The sequence below is a fragment of the Macaca fascicularis genome, chromosome 8 (assembly GCF_037993035.2).
Source record: "Macaca fascicularis isolate 582-1 chromosome 8, T2T-MFA8v1.1".
NCBI lineage: Eukaryota > Metazoa > Chordata > Mammalia > Primates > Cercopithecidae > Macaca > Macaca fascicularis.
Window position 1 is genome coordinate 42127082 of NC_088382.1, and position 22394 is coordinate 42149475.

The window sequence follows — 22394 nt, forward strand, 5'->3', positions numbered from 1 at the left end:
TCTGCTAGGCAACACTCCATATCTCTGGTCAGATATGTTCATGAGGCTACATATTCTTCAAATTTGTGGAATTAGACTTCTGCCCTTAAGTGGGGGCATAATTAATCTTTTTAAAACTTAGTTTGTCTATTGTTTAGATATCAGACAGACTCAATCTGTCTACATCTTTTCAGAGTCTGGTTCTTGAGATCATATGTTTATTTTAATATAATGTTTAAATATGTTAGACTATAAAATAGACATCTAACTACATATTTTTAATGCTGGGTTAAAATTTGTTGATTAGGATTATCTCCACATTACATTGAGTTTGAAATGATAGGCTATCTAAATTTCAGAATATAAATGCATTTCAATTACTTTCAAGTTTAGGTACAAAACTTAAGCCAGAACAGAAAAACATCACCTAGGGTCAGTCTTGGTTCACTGACTAGATAAAAATTATGTGTAATCAGTACATCAACTCAACAATCTAGAAATTGCTAGCCTTAGTCTGTTATACATACAGTATAATTTTTGTAAATGAAAGATACTCCTAAAACATTTGAAACTTTCTAACACGATGAATTGGCAATTTTTATTTCTTTTCTTTTTTTCTTTCTTTTTTTTTTTTTTTTTTTTTTGAGATGGAGTCTTGCTCTGCTGCTCAGGCTAGAGTGCAATGGTACAATCATAGCTCATTGCAGTCTCGATCTCCCAGGCTCAAGTGATCCTCCTGCCTCTCAGCCTGCCAGGTAGCTGGGGGTACAGGCACCACCACACTGGCTAATTTATTTTATTTTATTTTTGTAGAGACAGGGCTTCCCTAGGTTGCTCAGGCTTGTCCTGAACTCCTGGACTCAAGTGATCCTCCTGCCTTGGCCTCCGAAAGTGCTGGGATTACAGGCATGAACCACTGCACCTGGCCTAACAAATTATTTTTTCTTACAATCTTACTTGCACTATGAATGTGCAAGTAATGATAATAATAGTAATAATAACAATAGCTGGTAAAAGATTGCAGTGCAGGCCAGGTGCTGTGGCTCATGCCTATAATCCCAGCACTTTGGGAGGCCAAGGTGGGCGGATCACCTGAGGTCAGGAGTTCGAAACCAACCTGGCCAACATGGCTTCTAATACATAGAACAGAGGAGATATTCTCATTTCCTGCTTGTGAACAAATTCCCAATTAACACTAGGAAAACTACTGAGTTTTGTTGCAGGGGTCAAAAGTACCCTAAAGGTTCCCAATTTGTGGTGGCATTTGACAGTTCACAGACATGCTACCCCCTGGGCGGTTACCAACAACTGAATCTTATGATTAGCCTCTCAGCCTGGTTACTTCCACCCAATCACCTCCACAAATCACAACCAGGGTCTTCCAGGCTTATCCCTGGGGTGGGGAGAAGGGGTGGGGAGCAGAGGAGATAGAGTTTGTAATTTGAAATGGGACCCCATTTGAAAAAGGTAGCCAATTCCTGTGTGACCATTATAGAAAGACCTAGAACTAAGAGACACCCTTGAAGACCATCATTACCTGTTACCCCTCTTTACCACACAGGATGCACACTGTGCTATGGGGAACACAATCACACAGACAAGGCTGAGTGAGGCAGCACGCTACCGCTCACAGTCTAAGAACAAGAACACCGGCATTGCAATCTTTTTTTCTTTTCTTTTTCTTTTTTTTTGAGACGGAGTCTCACTCCGTCACCCAGGCTGGAGTGCAGTGGCGTGATCTAGGCTCACTGCAACCTCCACCTCTATGGTTCAAGAGATTCTTGTGCCTCAGCCTCCCAAGTAGCTGGGATTACAGATGCCCACAACCACACCTGGCTAATTTTTGTATTTTTAGTGGAGACGGGGTTTCCCATGTTGGCCAGACTGGTTTTGAATTTCTGACCTCAGGTGATCTGCCCACCTTGGCCTCCCAAAGTGCTGGGGGATTACAGGCATGAGCCACAGCACCCCACCAGCACTGCAATATTTGACCAGCTATTGTTATTATTACTATTATTATCATTAGAGACAGGATATCACTCTGTTGCCCAGGCTGGATTGCCGTGGCTCAATCATAGCTCACTGCAGCCTCCAACTCCTGGGCTCAAGTAGTTGGGACTACAGACACAAGCTACTGTGCCAGGCTAATTTTTAAATGTTATGTAGAGACAGGGTTTCACTATGTTGCCCAAGCTGGTCTCAACCTCCTGAGCTCAAGCAATTTTCCTGCCTCAGCCTTCCAAAGGGCGGGGATTATGGGCGCAAACCACTGTGCCCAGTCCAACCAGCTGTTATTACTATTTTTCAGTTAGAAGGAGAAAAAAACAAAAAACAGAGGGATGTGGGTGTGTATGTTTCTTGGAATCCAAGCGATCGGGGGGAAAAATCCGTCAAAAATGTTCTCAGTACAAAAGTTGGCAAAACAACTCTCTTTTTTTAAACTGAACTTTGTAATAGGAGAAATCCTCTCACAAGGAGAGGATGTTTCTGAGCCAAGTTGAAGCAAAAGAAACTTTTTCCAGCATGTCAGGAACGAAGCTGACGTTCCATTAAGAAAAAAAAAAAAAAAAAGAAGAAGAAGAAGAAGTGCTAGAGGAAGGAGTAAGAGGGGAAAAGGCACCAGAATTCAGACGTAGCTTTAAATTCCAGACAGGGCCAGCGTCGGGAGCACGTAGGAAGCGCCCCTCGGAAAGGAGCCGGAGCCCCGGCTGACTTCGCACTTGAGCTCCAGCCCCATGGACATTTCCTGTTCTGCCTCTGGAAATTCAAGCTGAAAGTTACAAAACATCCTTTTCCCTGGAACCAAGTGCTTGGTTGGGAGACCATGCCCTCCCCTTCCTTCCTCGGAACTCCTCCCTGATCGCCCCGCGGCTTCCCCAGGAGAGATGCCAAATCAGCGGTAGCAGGTGGCGCAGAAGGGAGAGGGGAGCGACCCTGGGGACCCCCGCCGAAGAGGTAGGAAACTGGGGACTGCACGTTCCTGAGGCCACTTCACACTTATTGAGCAAAACGAGGTGCTCGTCCTTTAAGCCCGGGGCTGAGGTGTTTCCCTCGCTTGGGTATGCACTGGGTGGTGGGTGGACTGGCCACGAATCTGGAATAAGTTCAGGCATTCCTTTTCCCTCTCTCTTTCCAAGTTGAACTTTAATCCTTGGGTCTCTGGAACCACATATTTTGTTTCGTGTGGGAGGTACTGAAAGGCAGAATTCTAGGAAGTAAATATTGTGAATCCCTGATTTTTCTCTTTTCTTTTCTTTTCCCTTTGCTTCTCTCTTCTCTTTTCTTTTTTCTTTCCGCCCCTGAAATGCCCAGGAGCAGTCATAAATACCTTCATCTGGGAATAGATTCGGGGAGAAGTGAGAAGGGGACAGGGCTGGGAAAAGCATTCTCACCACGGTGAGCTGGGCGCGGCTGTTTCCCGGGACCTGGGCCATGTGTTCTTCTGGCCCAGATGCTCTCTCCCTCCTTTCCTTCCACCCATTGCCTTGGAGACAACTACCTTGAGTTGTTTCTCTGGGTGCAGGGATGTGGCACAGACCCTGGTCAGGGCCCTTAAGCATCAGTGCCCTGCGTTTATGGACAGAACCCAGGTGCTGTCTAAAATGTTTCTGTCTGGGGCAAAGCTAACTGGTCTACCCAGTAACCTGCGTGTAGCCCTTGCCTTCGTGAGGCCCGGGCTCCCGGCAGTCGGTCTCTGGAAGGCCAGCCTTGGCAATACACGTGCTGACATTGGACCTGCTCAGAGAACTCAGCATGGCTTCTGCATAAGGACTACTCAGCTGGGTTCACATTTATTATATACATTTGTTTCTCTTAGAAAATGGCTTTTGAACTTAAAAAAATCTTGTGTGGCTGGGCACAGTGTCTCACACCTGTAATCCCAGAACTTTGGGAGGCTGAGGTGGGCAGATCACTTGAGATCAGGAGTTTGAGACTAGCCTGGCCAATATGGTGGAACCCCATCTCTACTATAAATATAAAAATTAGCTGGGCATGGTGGCAGGCACCTGTAATCCCAGCTACTCAGGAGGCTGAGGCAGGAGAATTACCTAAACCCGGGAGGTGGAGGTTACAGTGAGCTGAGATCACACCACTGCGCTTCAGTCTGGGCAACCGAGCAAGACTGTGTCAAAAAAAAAAGAAAAAGAAAGAAAAAGAAAAGAAAACATCTTGTGATCTAAGGACATCCTCGCTCCTGGGAAGGGATGCAGGTCGCCTTTGTGGCGTTCACCGTGGAGCCTGGGGGCACCTCCTCTTCCCACTTCCAACAAAGCAGCTCCATCCTTACCTGACTTTTATGTCGAGGTTCCCAGTTAAAAGCATGCTTTTAAAACAATTTGCAGAACTGCTGACCTGCAATAAGCAGTGCTTTGCCTAGACTGAAAATGACTGCTTATGGAACAAAGGTGATTGACGGAGGGATTTTTAGCTTGCCCCTGTCTAGGCTCTTACTCCATCCTCCCATCCGCCTCCTTTAATGATCGCCTTCTGCCCTGGGGAACCTGCTGGAGGTGGGAGTGCCAACCAGGCTCAGCGAGTGAGCTGTTCCGTCTCAGGCACCTGACCTCCTGTGCAGGGACAGACAAGGGGCAGAGCCCCAGAGAACTGATAATACAACTCGGCCTCTCTCTCCAAGTCTTTTCTGAATTTGTCCTTCTAAGTGTGCTCACGGTTATGAACTATGTGATCAATAATTGTAACAGCTAATTATTGATCTCCCTTTACGATATCAGATTACTTACTGAGCCAGGCATGGGGCTGAGCACATTACACAGATGAGCTCATGGAATCCTCACAAAGCCCTGTAAGGTAGCTTTTGGCCTGACCCCCACTCTGCTGTGTGGAGTGGAAAGGAAGAGCCACTGAGTGACTGGCTTGAGGGCACCCGGCCACTTAATGGTGAAGGTGGGGCTGGGGCCCCTCCCCCTGAGTCTGAGCCACACTGCCTTGAATATTTTTGCAGCCCTGTTTGACAGAAGTAAGAAGGACATTGTTGTGAGTGTGGCTTTTTTGTATTTTATTCAAGAATGCCCCTGAGAATAGGCTAGGAGGAGCAGGGTCACAGGGCCAGGACGGAATGTTCTGTGGGAAGGAAAAGTGCTCCTAAGAATAAGTGGAGTTAGGATTCTTGTCCAAACTGCATCCCTGATAAACATCACTTTTTTCTCTGAGAGTTGGTATAGTTTTTGTTTGTTTTATTTTTTAGATACAGGGTCTTGCTGTGTCATCCAGGCTGGAGTACAGTGGCATAATCCTAGCTCACTGCAGCCTCAATCTCCTGGGCGCAAGTGATTCTCCCACCTGAGCCTCCCCAGGAGCTGAAACTACAGGTATGCACCACCATGCCTGGCAATTTTTTAAAATTTTTTATTTTTTGCGTAGAGATGGGGATCTCCCTATGATGCCCAGGCTGGTCTTGAACTCCTGGTCTCAAGCGATCCTCCTGCCTCAGCTGCCCAAAGTTTCAGGATTACAGGCGTGAGCCACTGTGCCCTACTGAGGTGGTAAGGTTCAATGGGAAAGTGCCAGGCTCTGTAGCCTGACTGCCTGGGTTCACATCTCAGCTCTGCCACATTTTAGCTTGGTCATCTTGGGCAAATTATACAAACCTGTGTGCCTCAGTTTCTTCAAAAATAATATCCTCTGGAGAAAGATGATAACAACAGTACCTATTTCACCAAGATATCACAAAGATAAAATTAGTTAATCCACATGAAGCATTTAGAATTGCATCTGGCATATGGTAAACATTCAATAAATATGTTATGTGTAAAAGAGGTTGTTGTGTTAACCCAAGGAAAAGTAGCTTGGGGGCAGTCTGGAAATAAGAAGTAACTGGTATTTGAAACTATAAAATGGACACCAACAAATGCAATGTAATTTCAGTTTGAGCTGGGGAGAGGATTGTGCTTGGACCGCAGCTAGGAAGGACCCTGGGAGACAGCCTAGGACCTTCGGGGAAAAGCTTATCTGTTCTTCCAGAGATAAAACTGAAAACAACAACAACAACAAAAACTAGTCTTTAGGGTTGGCATTGCCAAATCACATCCTTGCATTAAATGAAGTAAATGTAGGCTGGGCGTGGTGGCTCATGCCTATAATCCCAGCACTTTGGGAGGCCAAGGCAGGCAGATCACTTGAGGCCAGGAGTTTGAGACCAGCCTGGCCAACATGGTGAAACCCCATCTCTACTAAAAATACAAAAATTACCTGGGTGTGGTGCCAGGTGCCTGTAATCTCAGCTACTCCAGAGGCTGAGGCAAGAGAATTGCTTAAGCCCAGGAGGTGGAGGTTGCAGTGAGCCAAGATTGTACCACTGCAATCCAGCCTGGGTGACAAAGTGAGACTCTGTCTCAAAATAACAAGAAAAGAAAAGAAAAGAAAAGAAAAGAAAGGAAAGGAAAGAAAGGGAAAGGAAAGGAAAGGAAAATGGTATAAGTGTAATTTATTTAGCTTTGTAGTTGTGGAAATGAGTCCCACCTCTGACCTAATGTTATATAAAGCAAAAATATGGTTTTTTCTTCTCTCTCTCTCTTTTTTTTTTAATCAATGTCATTGGCTGAACCACTTGTATTTTTGGAAGGATGACTTTAGGATTTCCAACTGAGATATGAAATTTAAGAGCTAAATGTAGCTTATTTACAACAACAATAACAACAAAAGTAGATCATGACTTACAAAAGAATTCTGTGGTTTTTTCGAAGAACAAATTTGTGAGCTCGGCCTGAGTCTGGATTACATGTATAATGATCTTGAAACTAGTTTGCCAATTTTTACTTGAAGTAGAAGTAGATGAGAAATAAATCAATGGCTGACATTGACTGAGCACTTACTACGACCCAGGCATTGTGCTAAGTGCTTCCCGTGCATCACCTCATTTGTTTAAGCCTCATGGCCGCCTGTCAGGTGAATACTATTATTATCCCCGGTTTGCAAATAACGATAGCAAGGTTTAGAGAAGGAGATAAATATGCACAAAAGCAGATAGCTAGTAAGCTCTGGAGTTGGCATTCTAATTTAGGACTATCTAATTTGGGTATGAGTGTTTAAACCCAACATTATAGTTCTAGTAAATCTAATCATTCCATTTGTGTCTGTTTGAAGAGTACGGCACATAGAAGCTGATAAACAACAGTCATAACTCTTGCAACATGCGCACAGCGCTAGTCTGGGCAAAACACACTTGGGCATTTTGGAGAGCAGAGTTTGGAAGATTCAGAGGGCACGGGACAGGAGATGCACGGCGTCATTGCATCTGAGCAAGGAAACTGTTCCAGGCAGCTCCAGGTGTGGGTGAAATTGTAAAGCAAGTTGCCTTCTTCACCTTTCTCTGTGCTCTCCCAGAGGCTTCCCTGCTCATCCCAGGCAGGGATATCTTTTTCTTTTTTCCAGACATCCCAGTCACGCTCTGGCAAGACAGAGACGATCCCAGCTGTGGACTCCCACCAAGCCCCGTTCTGCAATAAATACCCTCCGTCTGTCATACCCAGAATTGATTCTCTTTTTTGTTTATTTTGGTCCATTAGAACCCCCTTTAACCAGCACTTGATATTTAGCAAACTGTTTGAAAGTAATCAATTAATTCATACACTGGTGTAGCTCCCTTGGGGGACTTTTAGGCTTCAGTGTGACAGTGACTAGGGGAGATGCACTTAGGGCAGGGAGATTCCCAGGAAACCCCTTGCCCCATGCCACTGTGGTTATCTGTTCCCTGGCGGGAAAGGCACTCTCCTTTCTGATGGTCTGAGGTCCGGACCACAGGCTCTTGCTGTGTTCCTTCACAGAGAGGCTGCTTACCTGAATTTTCCGAACAATTCCTAGCACCAGCTCAGCAGGGACAGCGCCCGGCAGCAGTAGGAAGTGGGTGTGATGTTCTTCCTGGGTGCCCAGAGCCCTCTCCCTCTGTCCTTTTTCTTGGTGGCCCCTCTCCCACCCCATTCCCAGCCTCTCCCAGGCTCCCCTTCCTTCCTCACCTCCAGGAAAGCCTCGAGGCTCTTAATTCACCGGACAACCTTAAAACATACACTGGCCAAGCGTGGGCGTGTTTATAACAAGAATCAAATTATTTTGCTGGAAACAAGAGGACAATGGAATTTAGGAATCAGCAGTTCTGGGAGAGTTTTTTAACATGTTGGAATTCAGGTCCTCCTTAGATGTCTCTGCCTCAAATAATGCACTGTAAACCGTTCTCATTCATGGCCCATCAGTCATTGCGCAGGGTCCTAGTTTAATAAGTAGGGGAACTGGGGAAAGGAAGGGAAACCTGTTGCTCATCCCAGGTCTCCCAAGATTTAGGGGATGGCAGAGAGGGGAGGGCTTCCACACTTTCTGCGCTTTCAATCTTCTAGAGGCAATGAAGATACCAGATACCTTCTTCTTTAACTTCAGTCTTTTTCTTTTTTTCTTTTTTTGAGACAGAGTCTTGCTCTGTCATCCAGGCTGGAGGGCAGTCGTGCGATCTCGACTCACTGCAACCTCCACCTCACAGGTTCAAGTGATTCTCCTGCCTCGGCCTCCTTAGTAGCTGGGATTAAACGCAGCTGCCACCACACCCAGCTAATTTTTGTAGTTTTGGTGGAGATGGGGTTTCACCATGTTGGCCAGGCAGGCTGGTCTTGAACTTCTGACCTCAGGTGATCCGCCCTCCTTGGCCTCCCAAAATGCTGAGATTATAGGTGTGAGCCACGCGCCTGGCCATAAGCCTGTATTTTTAAAAGGAGGTTCCAGACGGATACAAGCAGAAAGGAAGAGTTGCAAAAGCAGACACAATACAGAGCAAAATGCCCCAAGGTGGCAGGGAGGGCTTGGTATGTTTATTATGCAACGAGGGACTCTCCTGGCCCTTGGAACTTTCCATAGTTTGACTTTCTGGTTAATCATTACCATCTTCATGGCTGCTGGCAGCCAAGGCTTTGCTTGGCCTGCCGGGCCTGGCAGTCGCGTTGCTGGCCAGCCTGAGGGTTGCACCAGCCATAGTTAGCTGCGATGCCCCCTAGAGTTTCCTGCGGGAACAACCAGGGGGGCCCGCGGCCTGCTGACGCACCCTGGCGGGGAGTGGCTTGCCTTATGCCTGTCTCCTTGTCTCGCAGCTGGCTCTCCAGGGTCGGTCTGGTTTTCGTAGTCTCACGTTTCCTTTTCCAGCACGCCTGTGTGTCTGCATACCACGTGAGAACACAGCCTGCTCTCTTCCTTGGAGCGGCTGGATTTCCAGCAGGCACTGCACGTGCTTGTTCAGATGCAAGGATACGTCATGGAAAAGAGAGGGCTGGATAGATGTATCTTAGTTCATACACAGCTGTCAGGACTTGAGGCATGCATCAGCCGAGCCTGGGAAAAAGCATGAGATCTGCTTGTAGAATCATGAACACCAGAGCTGAAAGGGATCTTACTCTCTATTCGAAACCCTTCATTTCACAGCTTTGGAAAAAGAGGCTCAGAGAGGTGGGGAGTTGCCCTGGGTCACAGAGCAAGGTCCAGGGGTCCTTCTATTTCTTGAAACTAAACTTGTTGTGTGGAGAGTCTTGAGAGGAAGCTAAAGTTACATGGGTGCTGGATTTTTCCATTTGGCCTTAGCAATCACTCTCCACCATTTTCTACCCACGCTGTGCCTGGGAGGCTGGCCAGACTGGCACCCTTACATCTGGCTTCCAGGTAGATTTAGCCAGAGGAGGGCACCTGCAGGTAAGTTGAGAGGGAGGGGAGTGTGCCATGGAGGATTTAGTCCACTTCTTCCTTTCCTGCTGCTTCCATGGGCTGGTGGTGTCCCCTGACTGAAGGCCAGGACTCCTGTCAGCAACCACCCCCTGCACTCAACTCTCTCCGCTGACCCTTCAGGCCTAAGGCAATGACAGCATCTCCTACACTGGGCAGCCCTGGGCTACGCTACTGTTTCCTGTGGCCTCCCAAACCCTCCTCAGACCTTTGTAAACGGTCCCTTTATTAAACCCTCAAGTCAAAGAGTGTTACTTGCTGGGATCCTGATCCTGACTGACAGAATGGATCCTGACCCACCTGAGAGGTGGCTTTGTTTGTTAGCTTAAAAGAGAAAATCTGTAGGAAAGGAAGATGGCCCTGAAATTTAGGAAGAGGGTGTGTTAGTTTCCTGCGGCTGCTCTAACGAATGACCACGAACAAGGTAGCTTAAAACAGAACAAAACCAGAAATGCAGGCCGGGCGCGGTGGCTCAAGCCTGTAATCCCAGCACTTTGGGAGGCCGAGGCGGGCGGATCACAAGGTCAGGAAATCGAGACCACAGTGAAACCCCGTCTCTACTAAAAATACAAAAAATTAGCCGGGCGCGGTGGCGGGCGCCTGTAGTCCTAGCTACTCAGGAGGCTGAGGCAGGAGAATGGCGTGAACCCAGGAGGTGGAGCTTGCAGTGAGCCGAGATCGCGCCACTGCACTCCAGCCTGGGCAACAGCGTGAGACTCCGTCTCAAAAAAAAAAAAAAAACAAAACAAAACAAACCAGAAATGCATTCTCTCCCAGTTCTGGAGGTGAGAACTGGAGTTGATTGGCCAGTACTCCCTCCAGTGGCTCCAGGAAATCATCTGGTCCTTGTCCCTTGCCTCTTTTGGTGTCTGGTGGCTGCCAGCATTCCTTGACTTGTGACCATATCCCTTTGATGTTGACCTCCGTGGTGATATCTCATGTATGAAATCTTCCTTTGCCTCTCTTGTATAATGATGCTTTGGGTTGCATTTAAGGCCCACTCAGATAATTCAGGATAGTCTCCCTCTCTCAGAAATCCTTAATTTCATCACATTAGCAAATACAGTAAGATATTTACAAATAATAAAATATTGTTCCAAATGAGATAACCTGGCTGGGCACTGTGACTCATGCCTGTGCGGTGGCTCATGCCTATAATTCCAGTGCTTTGAGAGGCGGAAGAAGGAGGATTGCTTGAGCCCAGGAGTTCGAGATTAGCCTGGGCAACACAGTGAGACCCCTGTCTCTACCAAAAAGAAAAAAATTACCCAGACGTGGTGGCACATGGCTGTAGTCTCAGCTACTTGGAAGGCTGAGGTGGGAGGATCGTTTGAGCTCAGGAGGTCAAGGGTGCAGGGAGCTATGATTGCACCACTGCACTCCAGCCTGGGCAACAGAGCACGACTCTGTCTCCAAAACAAAAGAATAAGATAACAATAACCTTTACAGTTTCCAGGGATTAGGAACTGATAACTTTGAAGTCATTATTCAGCCTCCTGCAGAGGGTAAGAGAGGCACATCAGAGTTCCCTCAGGACATCTCTAATGACACCCTTATGCTTGACAAAAGTAGTGACCAGTCTCTGGGGGGAGACATATTTCTGAGGATTCTGTTCAGCTCCAAACTCTCTAATTCTCTTATCTTTGTGGCTGGCAGCCAGATATCATTGTGACGGTCCAATTCTGAAGTCAACTGTTTTGTCATCAGGCAAAGCACTCAGAAAAGACAACATAGTGGGCTGTGATAAGGACACAAAAATTGTGGAAGGGCCCAGCCTGGGGACATTTAGGGCATGGAAGTCATTTGACTCAAGGGTTGGATCCTAGAGAACAAAAATTGGGAGGCCCTCAGAAATTACCTAGCTCTGCCACCTCCTTTACCAGGCGGGGAAAATTAGTCCTGGAGTGGGAATTTCCTTACCCGCAGCTGGTCAGCAACAAGGCCCAGATTAAAACAAAAGTCTTGGCACTCAATCTAAGGACTTCTCCACCGTGCCTCCCTATCATGGCTTCTCACCACCTGGCCTCCTCCCCAGCAGTCTATGAGAATTCTTTGCAGGAATTCTACCCCTAACAGTTTCATTTACTGAAAGGTAGTGGGAATGTACTCGATGTCAAGTCTGTGATGCAGCATGAAAGAAGAAACAACGCTGGGGACGGTGGCTTTGCTCAGTGCCACTCACAGTGTCAGTTCTCAACGAGATCAGGAGACTGGGCTGGAACAGAAAGCCACACGCAGCTTCCTCCATGGAGAAAGTCTTGCTGTGGAGGCCAGGCAGGGGAGCAACAGTGCTTAGTGAGGCAACTGGCTTAGCTTCTACCACAGGCTCCTTATCTCAGCACTGGCCAGTGTGATGGTCCCTGGCTGGAGAACGCCAGGAAAAGCATTGCCTCACTGCTGCTTGAGCAAATCCACCTCCCAAATAGGGCATGGTGGTAGAAGAATATGCCAGAGAAGACAACAGTCCCTCTGTCCAGATCCTATCTAGACAATAGAGCTCAGATTGGGAGCCTTTCTTTCTTTCTTTCTTTCTTTCTTTCTTTCTTTCTTTCTTTCTTTCTTTCTTTCTTTCTTTTTTTTTTTTTTTTTTTTTGAGATGGAGTTTCACTCTTGTTGCCCAGGCTGGAGTGCAATGGTGTGATCTCGGCTCATCGCAACCTCTGCCTCCCGGGTTCAAGCCATTCTCCTGCCTCAGCCTCCCAAGTAGCTGGGATTACAAACATGTGCCTCCATGCCTGGCTAATTTTGTATTTTTAGTAGAGACGGGGTTTCTCCATGTTGGTCAGGCTGGTCTCAAACTCCCGACCTCAGGTGATCCGCCCACCTCGGCCTCCCAAAGCGCTGGGATTACAGGCATGAGTCACTGCGCCCAGCCTGGGAACCATTCTTTAAGGGAGGTAATGATATTCTAGAGATCTTCCTGTAGTTCCTGACTCACAGAGCACAATTTTTGTGAAGATTAGAAGAGGCTGGGTGTGGTGGCTCACACCTGTATTCTCAACACTTTGGGAGGCTGAGGCAGGAGGAGCCCTTGAGGCTAAGAGTTCAAGACCAGCCTGGGCAATATAGTGAGAACCCCCATCTCTCCAAAATGTAAAAAAAAAAAAAAAAAAAAAATTAGTCGGGTGTGGTGTCAAATGCCTGTAGTCCCAGCTACTTGGGAGGCTCAGGTGGGAGGATCACTTGAGCCTGGGAGGTCGAGGCTACAGTGGAGCCTTAGCCTCCCAAAGTGCTGGGATTATATAGGTGTGAACCACCATGCCTGGCTACATAAATTACTTGGAATTCCATCATGGACATTTGTCTCTTCTCTTCATTTATTTATTTGTTTAATCATTAACTTATATTTGTAGGGACTCATGGATTTCTTTTAATACTTTGGGTTATAATCAAATACTGATTTATTGGCCGGGCGCGGTGGCTCACGCCTGTAATCCCAGCACTTTGGGAGGCCGAGGCGGGCGGATCACAAGGTCAGGAGATCGAGACCACGGTGAAACCCTGTCTCTACTAAAAATTACAAAAAATTAGCCGGGCGCGGTTGTGGGCGCCTGTAGTCCCAGCTACTCGGGAGGCTGAGGCAGGAGAATGGCGTGAACCCGGGAGGCGGAGCTTGCAGTGAGCCGAGATCGCGCCACTGCACTCCAGCCTGGGCTGGGCGACAGAGCGAGACTCCGTCTCAAAAAAACAAACAAAAAAAAAAACAACAACAAAAAAAAACAAATACTGATTTATTAATTTTGTTGCTCAAATTGTTCCAGCTTCACCCATTGAGCACTCTCTCATTTGGCTAGACCCCATTATTGTGGGTCTTGGTGTTGTATTTGTATTTTGAGCACTCTTTTTTTTTAACCTTCTGGTGCTACAAGATACTCCAGTCTCATCTTATATGTTCCCTGACCAAGTTCTAGAATCAGCCATTTTTTTCAAGTATCCCTGGTTCCTTTCACTGGTGCATGATGTTGAAAACCAAAATCTTGGTACTAGATGTGTTTGTTGATACTGTGGTGCCATTGGTTCTAGGCCCTCTCAGCAGATAGGGCAAGGAGATATATGTGTATGTGCTGACTTCTTTTTTTTTTTTTTTTTTTTTGAGATGGAGGTCACACTCTGTCGCCCAAGCTGGAGTGCAGTGGCACGATCTCGGCTCACTGCAACCTCCGCCTCCCAAGTTCAAGCGATTCTCCTGCCTCAGCTTCCTGAGTAGCTGGGATTACAGGCACCTGCCACCACGCATGGCTAATTTTTGTATTTTTAGTAGAGATGGGGTTTCACCATGTTGGCCAGGCCGGTCTCCAACTCCTGACCTTGTGATCTGCGTGCTTCAGGCTCCTGAAGTGCTGGGATTACAGGCGTGAGCCACTGCACCCAGCCCGTGTGTGTTGACTTCTATGTGTAGCCATCTGTATCTATTTTAAGCTAAACATGAATTCATACTGATGTCTGCAACTCTAGTTCATTGTCATATAGGTCACTCTAGACCTCCCCTTGCTTGCCTGTAACTTTCCACTACGACCTGAAACCTGGCTCCCACCATCTGCCATTCATCCACTCAATTGTTCAACTGCAATGTACACATATAGTGGCATTAGAGTTGTTAACATGGATCCCCATGAGAAACAACTTTATCAACTAGATGACAGTGCTTATGTACAGTTTCTTTCACCTTTCATCTTAACAGACTCCACTCATTCCTAAAGTTACTTAGGTCAACAGTTTTTCCCTACACCATCTTCAGTGCGGTTGTTTTATACATTTGTAATACAATTAGATTGTTTTGTCAGAGTCTGCATTTCATCTGCATTTCCTCTGAATGCGTAAATGATTTTTCTTCGATTTGCATACATAAAAGTTCACTTTCTGTGCTGTAAAGTTCTATGTGTTTTGACACATGTATAGTGTTCTGTTTCCACCATTACAGTATCATATAGAACAGTTTCACATCCTAAAAATCCCCTGTGGTTCACCTATTAAGGCTTACTGAGGAGTAACACCTAGGGGAGGAGAAGGACGGAAAGCAGGATTGGATAATAGAGCCTTCAGGCTGTGATGCAGGAAAAACAGTCTCTGCCTGCTCCATGGGAAGCACCATAGCAAAGCTTGGCCCTTAGAGGAGTACCCTGTTGGGCAGCAGTGGCCAGGACTTTATCCTACTGCCTTGCTCAGCCATTGTTTGGGGGCTGCCAGAGAAGACTGATTTCAGCTCAAGAGAAGAGACAGACCCAGAAGGCACTAACAGCTGGAGGTTCTCAGCTAACCACATTTCTTGAAGCTGGCTTGCTAAGTCCTTTCTTGGAGAGAGATCTGAGTGCTGTAACTCTGGGTGTGCCAGAAATATCTCTGAGGATTCCAAGCAGGGGTTGCCTGGCCACTGGTCAGGAATCTTGAGCAAAGGATTCCTCCATCAGGTGGGATTTGGGACCAGATGATCCCATTGGTCGCCTTCAGCCTGCTTCAATCCAGGTGATCCAGCCATTCCATTCCGCACATTCAGCCCACTTTGCTCAAGCCTTTGCTTCCCTTCTTGCATTAATTATCTTATGCTCTGCTGCATCCTACAGGTAGGCTCAGAACACCTCTTTTTCCCCAGGGAGCATTATTGGAGGGCCAGAGAAGCCAGAAGACAGAGTCTAGGGTTGCCCGCACCTTTTTGATCCCAAATGCTCAAGGAAGTGGTTACAGTATCCATAGCAATATAGATCAAGGAGTTGAATGTGCATAAAAAGTTTGTGACAATGAGCAAGAAAATGGAAACATTCTAAGCTAAGACTTCAAAAACCAAATCTTTGTCTGAAATGTCTCCTCCCTGTGGAATGTGCAAAAAGCAAAACAGCACTCCCTACTGATCTCTGCGTATACCACGCCTGGCAGGTACCATCCTTTTATTTTCTTCCCTCTTAACTCTCATTCTTATAGCGCTCCTGGATTTTCATTTGCAGGCGCAGTCATTTTAGTGCAATTCTAATCTTTCTCCGCAGGAAGATGGAAAACTTTCAGACCTCTCGAAGAAAGCATGGCTCTGATGTTGTGTTCTATCTGTGCTTATTCTTCGTTGTATTTAACCTGCTTAAGGTTAAAAGCCCGTTGTGTTTTGTTGTACCTTGGCAGCTCTCTCTGGCTCGTGAGTATCCTAAAGTCACTATATGGCCTCTAGGGACAGTCTTGACTTCTAAGCCAAAAGAACCTTTTATTTTACTTTGTCTGTCTTTAGAGATTTCCTTTGAATGTTTGCTTCTGTTCTGAAGCATTTTCAGGCTCCATAGACCTTGATTGTTTTGCTCAGCCAGGGCATTTAAAAAAATATTCATGCTACAATTTTTTTTTTTTTTTTGAGACGGAGTCTCCCTCTGTTGCCCAGGCTGGAGTACAGTGGCATGTTCTCTGCTCACTACAACCTCCACCTCCCAGGTTCAAGCAATTCTCCTGCCTCAGCCTCCCAAGCGGCTATGGTTACAGGCGCCCACCACCATGCCTGGCTAATTTTTTTATATTTTTAGTAGAGATGGGATTTCACCATGTTGGCCAGGCTGGTCTCAACTCCTGACCTCAGGTGATCTGCCTGCCTCTGCCTCCCAAAATGCTGGGATTACAGGCATGAGCCACCGCACCTGGCCCATGCTGTTAATTTTACACAGTGAACCATGCATACTAATTTTAATTCCAAAGGCTCACAAATTAAAGAGCTTCTTTGAACCCAGGCCCTCAGGATTCTTGCAGTCTCCAGGTTTTTCTGTCTGCTTTGTCATTTCTCAGTGGAATGACTAAAGCCAGAACCTGCTGGGTTAGTGAGTGGAAATAAAGTATTGGTGGATGAATTCCTCCTGCTCTGCCCTTCCACACGAGACTGTGGGGTTGGAATCCATGTTTCAATACTCAAACACTGCACCAGCTCACAACTGCAAAATTAGATGAGACCCCCAAAAAATACAAAGAGTCAATATTCCAAGAAGATACTTGCGGTTACTGGGTCCAGGATGTTTGAATTATAGGTAGACTCTGTCTCTGCCAGGGACTAAAATACTGCCAGGGAAAAAAAAATAGCCTGTTTTTTGTTGTTGTTGTTGTTGTTGTTGTTTTTAATCAATAAAAATCTCAGAAAGGGCACACTGTCCCTGAACCATTATATATGAAAAGAAATGGCAAGTAAATGGAACAAAACACAAGAAGTTCATAAAAACAAATGCTTTTGTTCCTCTCCCTGAAAATACAGACTGACATTGTACACTTGACAGCTGTTTCCACAGCAGGGAAGCAGGGTCACAGGTCTGAAGCATGAGTTCTCTTCTGGAAACCTCCTACTTATTTTAGGTGACAGTTGCATCACCTTGAAATGGAGGAATAAAGACTTTTTTTCTTTTTTGCCAGAATTCAGCATTGCTAGCACAAAGTGTTACAGAACAGTGACACACAGAGTGGCTGGTAGAACTGCAGAGGAATTTCTGAAAGTGAGCCTTAGGCAAGAGGTTGGAAACTTGCACTGGAAACTTACCTTATGATTAAGCATGTGACTCCCACCTGACTTAATTCTCTTCCAGTCCCAAGGGTTCCAAGGCCAGAGAAAGGTCCTAGTCTTGATTGCTGGCATGTTTACTCTTCAAGTACACTGAGATCAAATGCAAAGACAAACCATCAAAGGTAATTCTTTTCTTTGACATTGAATATACCTGGGATGGATTTTAATGTAAAAATTTTTATTTTCTGGTGAAAAATAACAGATGTGTAATCTTTGTATTTGGATTAAGTGTGAATGAAGGAAATAATGATCGAGGAAAGAACAAAGGACTGGGTGGTAGTGATGAAAGCTGAGTCCTGGTTCTGGCTTTGCTACTAACTATAACTTGGGCAAGTCTCTACTGCTGCTGCATAGAATAAATTTACTTACTTCTTTTTTTGTTTGTTTGATTCGGTTTTATCTTGAGACAGAGTTTCACTCTGTCGCCCAGGCTGGAATGCAGTAGCACGATCTCGGCTCACTGCAACCTTCATCTCCTAGGTTCAAGCAATTCCCCTGCCTCAGCCTCCCAAGTAGCTGGGGCTACAGGCACACATCACCACACCCGGCTGATTTTTGTATTTTTACTGGAGTCGGGGTCTCACTATGTTGGCCAGGCTGGTCTCGAACTCCTAACCTCACGAAATTCACCCGTCTTGGCCTCCCAAAGTGCTGGGATTATAGGCGTGAGCCATTGCACCCGACCAACTTACTTCTTTACTTGTGTGAATGAAAGAAGGTGGAACTACATGGCCTCTGAGGGCCTTTCCAGCTCTGTTCTGTGAGTCAGTTTCTTAGTTTTGATTTTTCATTGTTTAGGCAGTGGCAAAACAATAATGTGAAGTGGGTTAGGGTACAGATTTGCAAGAGGTTCATCCTGAGGCTGGTAGCAGGCCCCAAAAACTCTTACCGCAGCCATCATTTTTGCAAAGATGAATTCAGAGTAAGACAGACATCAAAGTAGGCCTTCAGTATGTATTTGTTGAATGAATGAATGAATGAATGAATGAATAACTCAGGCAGCCTTGAGGAGGAAGAGAAAGGAAACATTCCGCCAGAAGAAGTATAAGAGGAAATGTATTTGGGACAGGGGATGGATTTGCTTGATAAAAATGGCTGGGGGGCAGTTTTATAGACATTTTCAGCTGCAGCTGAATTTTCGGCCTGGGCAGTATTAGGGTTAGGGCTAGTTTACAGAGCACTCCTTATCTATAGAGTAGGGTGAAATGATTTCTGGCAAGGCTGCTAAGAAATACAGTTCTTCCAGGTACAGGTGGCTTGACTACAAGATAATGGTACTCTTTTTTTGCCCCAATTTAATAATGAGTGTTAATTAGGATTTGATCTGGCTGACTGTTATAGAAACTCAAAATAATAGTGACTAAATTTTATATATATTTATTTTTCTGTCACATAAAAGAAATCTGGGCCAGGCTTAATGGCTCATGCTTGTAGTCTCAGCTATTTGGGAGGCTGAGGCAGGAGGATCACTTGAGCCCGGGAGTTGGAGGTTGCAGTGAGCTACTGCACTCTAGCCTGGGCGACAGAGTGAGACTCTGTTAAAACAAAACAAAAAAGAATTCCGGGTGGGCGAGCTAGGGCCGGTTCAGAGCCTCCATGGTTTCAGGCATTCAGCCTCCTTTCACCTCAGCACATGGCTTGTACTTCAAGATTAATCACGGCTGCTTGACGGCGGGTCCGAAGGTAGTGAGTTATGTCTTGGTCACAGTCAGTTACAGATCAGACTCCTTGTTCTACTCTATCCACCTTCTCACTAATGCCCTCGACAGGTCTTGAAAAATAATACGTGGCTGCTTGAATTCAGTGATCCCGTCAGCATCACAGCCAGCAGGGAGAAGAAAAGACCAATAAAGGGCTCACCTCTGCATTCCCCATTCACGACAGTTCCTGGAAGTTGAACTTGACACTTCTATTTCTTTTTTCCTTGTTTGTATTTTTAGTAGAGACGGGGTTTCACCCTGTTGGCCAGGCTGGTTTCGAACTCCTGATCTCAGGTGATCCACCCGCCTCAGCCTCCCAAAGTGCTGGGATTACAGGCATGAGCCACCGCACCCAGCCTGACACTTCTATTTTCATCCCATTGACTAGAACCTAGTTATGTGGCCAAACCTAGGTGTAATGGAGACTGGAAAATGCAGCTTTCATTCATAATAGCTGTGTGCCTAGCTATCAGGGTTGGGTTTTATTTGTTGGTTTGTTTGTTTTACTTAGAAAGGGAGAAGTGCTACTAGGACATAGTAGCTTCTGCCACATAGAGAGATTACAGACTTATTCCAACCACATGATGATGCCCCCATTGCTCAATTCCTTTGGCTTGTATCCCTTAAAATTGCCCATCAGGGTCCATAAGAACTATTTTCGGTATTCTTTGATTTTAAAAGTAGTCCAAGTCCACACAGGACAACTGTGATGAGTGTGTGTGTGTGGCGGGGGGCGGGTGATAAAACTGAATGTGACCATAAGAATAATATACGGGCTTCTGCTTCTGGCTATTATAGATGATTCTGGGTATTGTGACCATTCCTGCAGAAAATAACTCTAAAATCTGGACATGATACACAAAATGACTGCCTGAAGGAGTTGAAGAGAGGGCAGAAGTGGATCGCCTCTGCTGTTGCATGTTAGCTTGGAGAACAGAAGATAAGGAGCCAAATAAGCAAGTCCTTCAGCCCCAGGCTCCTAGCACGGGGCTGCGTGTAGGCTATGCATTCTGGGGAGTGAGGAGATCAGGAATGCTGAAAATAAATGAAGGAATCCAGAAAAGCAGGAGTCAAAGAGGGCATCTGCAGGCCAAATCTCTGATCAACCCCTGACCCACATATACACAAAATACACTCAAAGCAGCTCAGCTAAAGACAAAGGATCTGCACTCAGACTAGAGCTGCCTCCCCAGAAACAGAGCTTGCAGTTCAGGCCCAGCAAGAAAATTACCTGCAAAACAGAGGAAAAACAACATCCATCAGAGAAAAAGAACAGAATCTGGAATCTTCACAACTTAGCATTCATCATATCCAAGATTGAAACCCAAATTACATGACATATTTAAAAACCAGGAAAATGGAATATAGTCTTAGGAGAAAAGTCAATCAGATCTGACCTGGAGATGAATAAGATATTGAAACTTAAAAGGCAGGGGTTTTAATTTTTGTTTTCTGGGTTTTTTTCTGTTTGTTTGTTTTTGTTTTTGTTTTTGAGATGGAGTCTTGCTCTGTAGCCCAGGCTGGAGTGCAGTGGTGTGATCTTGGCTCACTGCAACCTCTGCCTCCTGGGTTCAGGCAATTCTCCTGTCTCAGCCTTCCGAGTAGCTGGGACTACAGGCACACGCCACTACGCCCAGCTAATTTTTGTATTTTTAGTAGAGACAGGGTTTCACCATATTGGTCAGGCTGGTCTTAAACTCCTGACCTCAGGTGATCCACCTGCCTCGGGCCTCCCAAAGTGCTGGGATTACAGGCGTGAGCCACCGCGCCCAGCGTTGTTTTCTGGGGATTTTTTTTTTTTGAGACAAGGTCTCACTCTGTCACACAGGCTGGAATGTAGTGGTGTGATCCCAGCTCACTGCAGCTTTAAACTCCTGGGCTCAAGCAATCTTTTTGCTTCAGTCGGCATGCTTGGCTAATTTTAAAATATTTTTTGTAGACATGGGTCTTGCTATGTCACCTAGGCTGGTCTTAAACTTCTGGCTTCAAGCAATCCTCCCACCTCGGCCTCCCAAAGTGCTAGGATTACAGGTGTAAGCTCTCCTGCCTAGCCGGCAAGGGTTTTAAAGTGTTATGTTATTTTATAGTTATTTTATATGCTATTTTGTAGTTTTAGGAGGTTTTATAGCTATCTACAATGAAGTTTAAAAATTAAGGAAAAAAAGCTTGCTTTTGATGAATCAAAATCTCAGCACAGAAATGGGACATTTCATCAGAGAAACATACAATAAAGAAGAGCCAAGTGGAAAGCCCCCTTTTTTGGTTGCCCTCTTTCTGCTTTCAAGGTTTATATTAGCTCGACTTAGATGTGCGTCGGAGTGGACTTCGTTATGTTCATTCTACTTGGTGTTTGTCTAGTATCTTGTATCTGCAAATCTCTGACTTTTATTACAGCTGGGAAGTGTTTGGTTATTATTTCTTCAAATATTTTTTCTACTTCAGTTTCTTATCTCCCTCTGAGATTTCAATTACATGTATGTTTGTTTGATATCATCTAACAAGTCTCTGAGATTTTGTTCATTATGTTTTAAATCTTTTTCCACTCTGTTACTCATTTTGAGTAATTTTGATTGATCTGTCTTAAAATTTACTCTTTCCTGTAACATGTCCACTTGGCTGCTAACTCCATCTGGTGAATTTTCTACTTAAGAAATTATACTTTTCAGCTGTAGAATGTACATGAAGAAGTACATTATCAACTGTAAATGGGCCATGAAAAGCTAAGGTTGAATTTTGTAATTTATAAATCAACTATTAAACATAATGCAGAATAGCTATAAAGCATCAGGAAAATTAAAATGGAATACATCTTAAAATATTAAATAATTTTTAAAGGCAGGAAAAAAGAAATGAAGAAACAAATGTCAGAGGAGACAAATAGAAAACAAAATAAAACAAAAATGATAGATTCATACCCAACCATTTCAAAAATTACATTAAACATTTATGAGCTCAACACTCCAATTAAAAGATAGAGATTAATTGTTTTTAAATGGATACAAAACCAAATATAACATCTCACCAAAGAAGATACACAGTTGCCAAAAAAATTGAAAAGCTGTTTAATAGTATATGTTATTAGGTAATCACAAATTAAGACAACAATGAGATACCACTACATATCTACTGGAATAGCCAAAATTCAAAATGCTAACACCACCAAATGATGTGGAACAACAGAAACTGTCATTCATTGTTGATGGGAATGCAAAATGGTTTGGCCACTTTGAAAGACAGTTTTGACAGTTTCTTGCAAAACTAAACATACTTTTACCATATGATTCAACAATCTTACTCCTGGGTATTTACTCAAATGAGCTGAAAACTTATATCCACACAAAACCCTGCACATGGATGTTTATAGCAACTTTATTCATAATTGCCAAAAGCTGGAAGCCATCAAGATGTCCTTCAGTAGGCAAACGGATAAACTGTGATATATCCAGACAATGGAATATTATTCAGTGTTAAAAAGAAATGAGCTGTCAAGC

General features: G+C 45.1%; 1 protein-coding gene across 34 annotated transcripts in view; it reads left to right on the plus strand.

Annotated features, from left to right (window-relative positions):
• The first annotated feature begins 2857 nt into the window (after nucleotides 1-2857).
• The window catches only part of TACC1 (transforming acidic coiled-coil containing protein 1), a 126405-nt gene continuing 106868 nt past the window's right edge, over nucleotides 2858-22394 (plus strand). For 17 of the 34 annotated variants that reach the window (XM_073998637.1, XM_073998643.1, XM_073998624.1 and 14 more), the window contains exon 1: nucleotides 2858-2934. Coding sequence is in view for 9 of the 34 variants with exons in the window: in XM_065519079.2 (XP_065375151.1) it covers nucleotides 17304-17325 (22 nt within the window). In the remaining 25 variants the exon portion in view is untranslated. Of the gene's footprint in view, nucleotides 2935-5185; nucleotides 5310-17225; nucleotides 17326-22394 lie in introns of all 34 variants that reach the window. The other 17 variants (XM_073998638.1, XM_073998644.1, XM_065519079.2 and 14 more) reach the window with 3 other exon arrangements.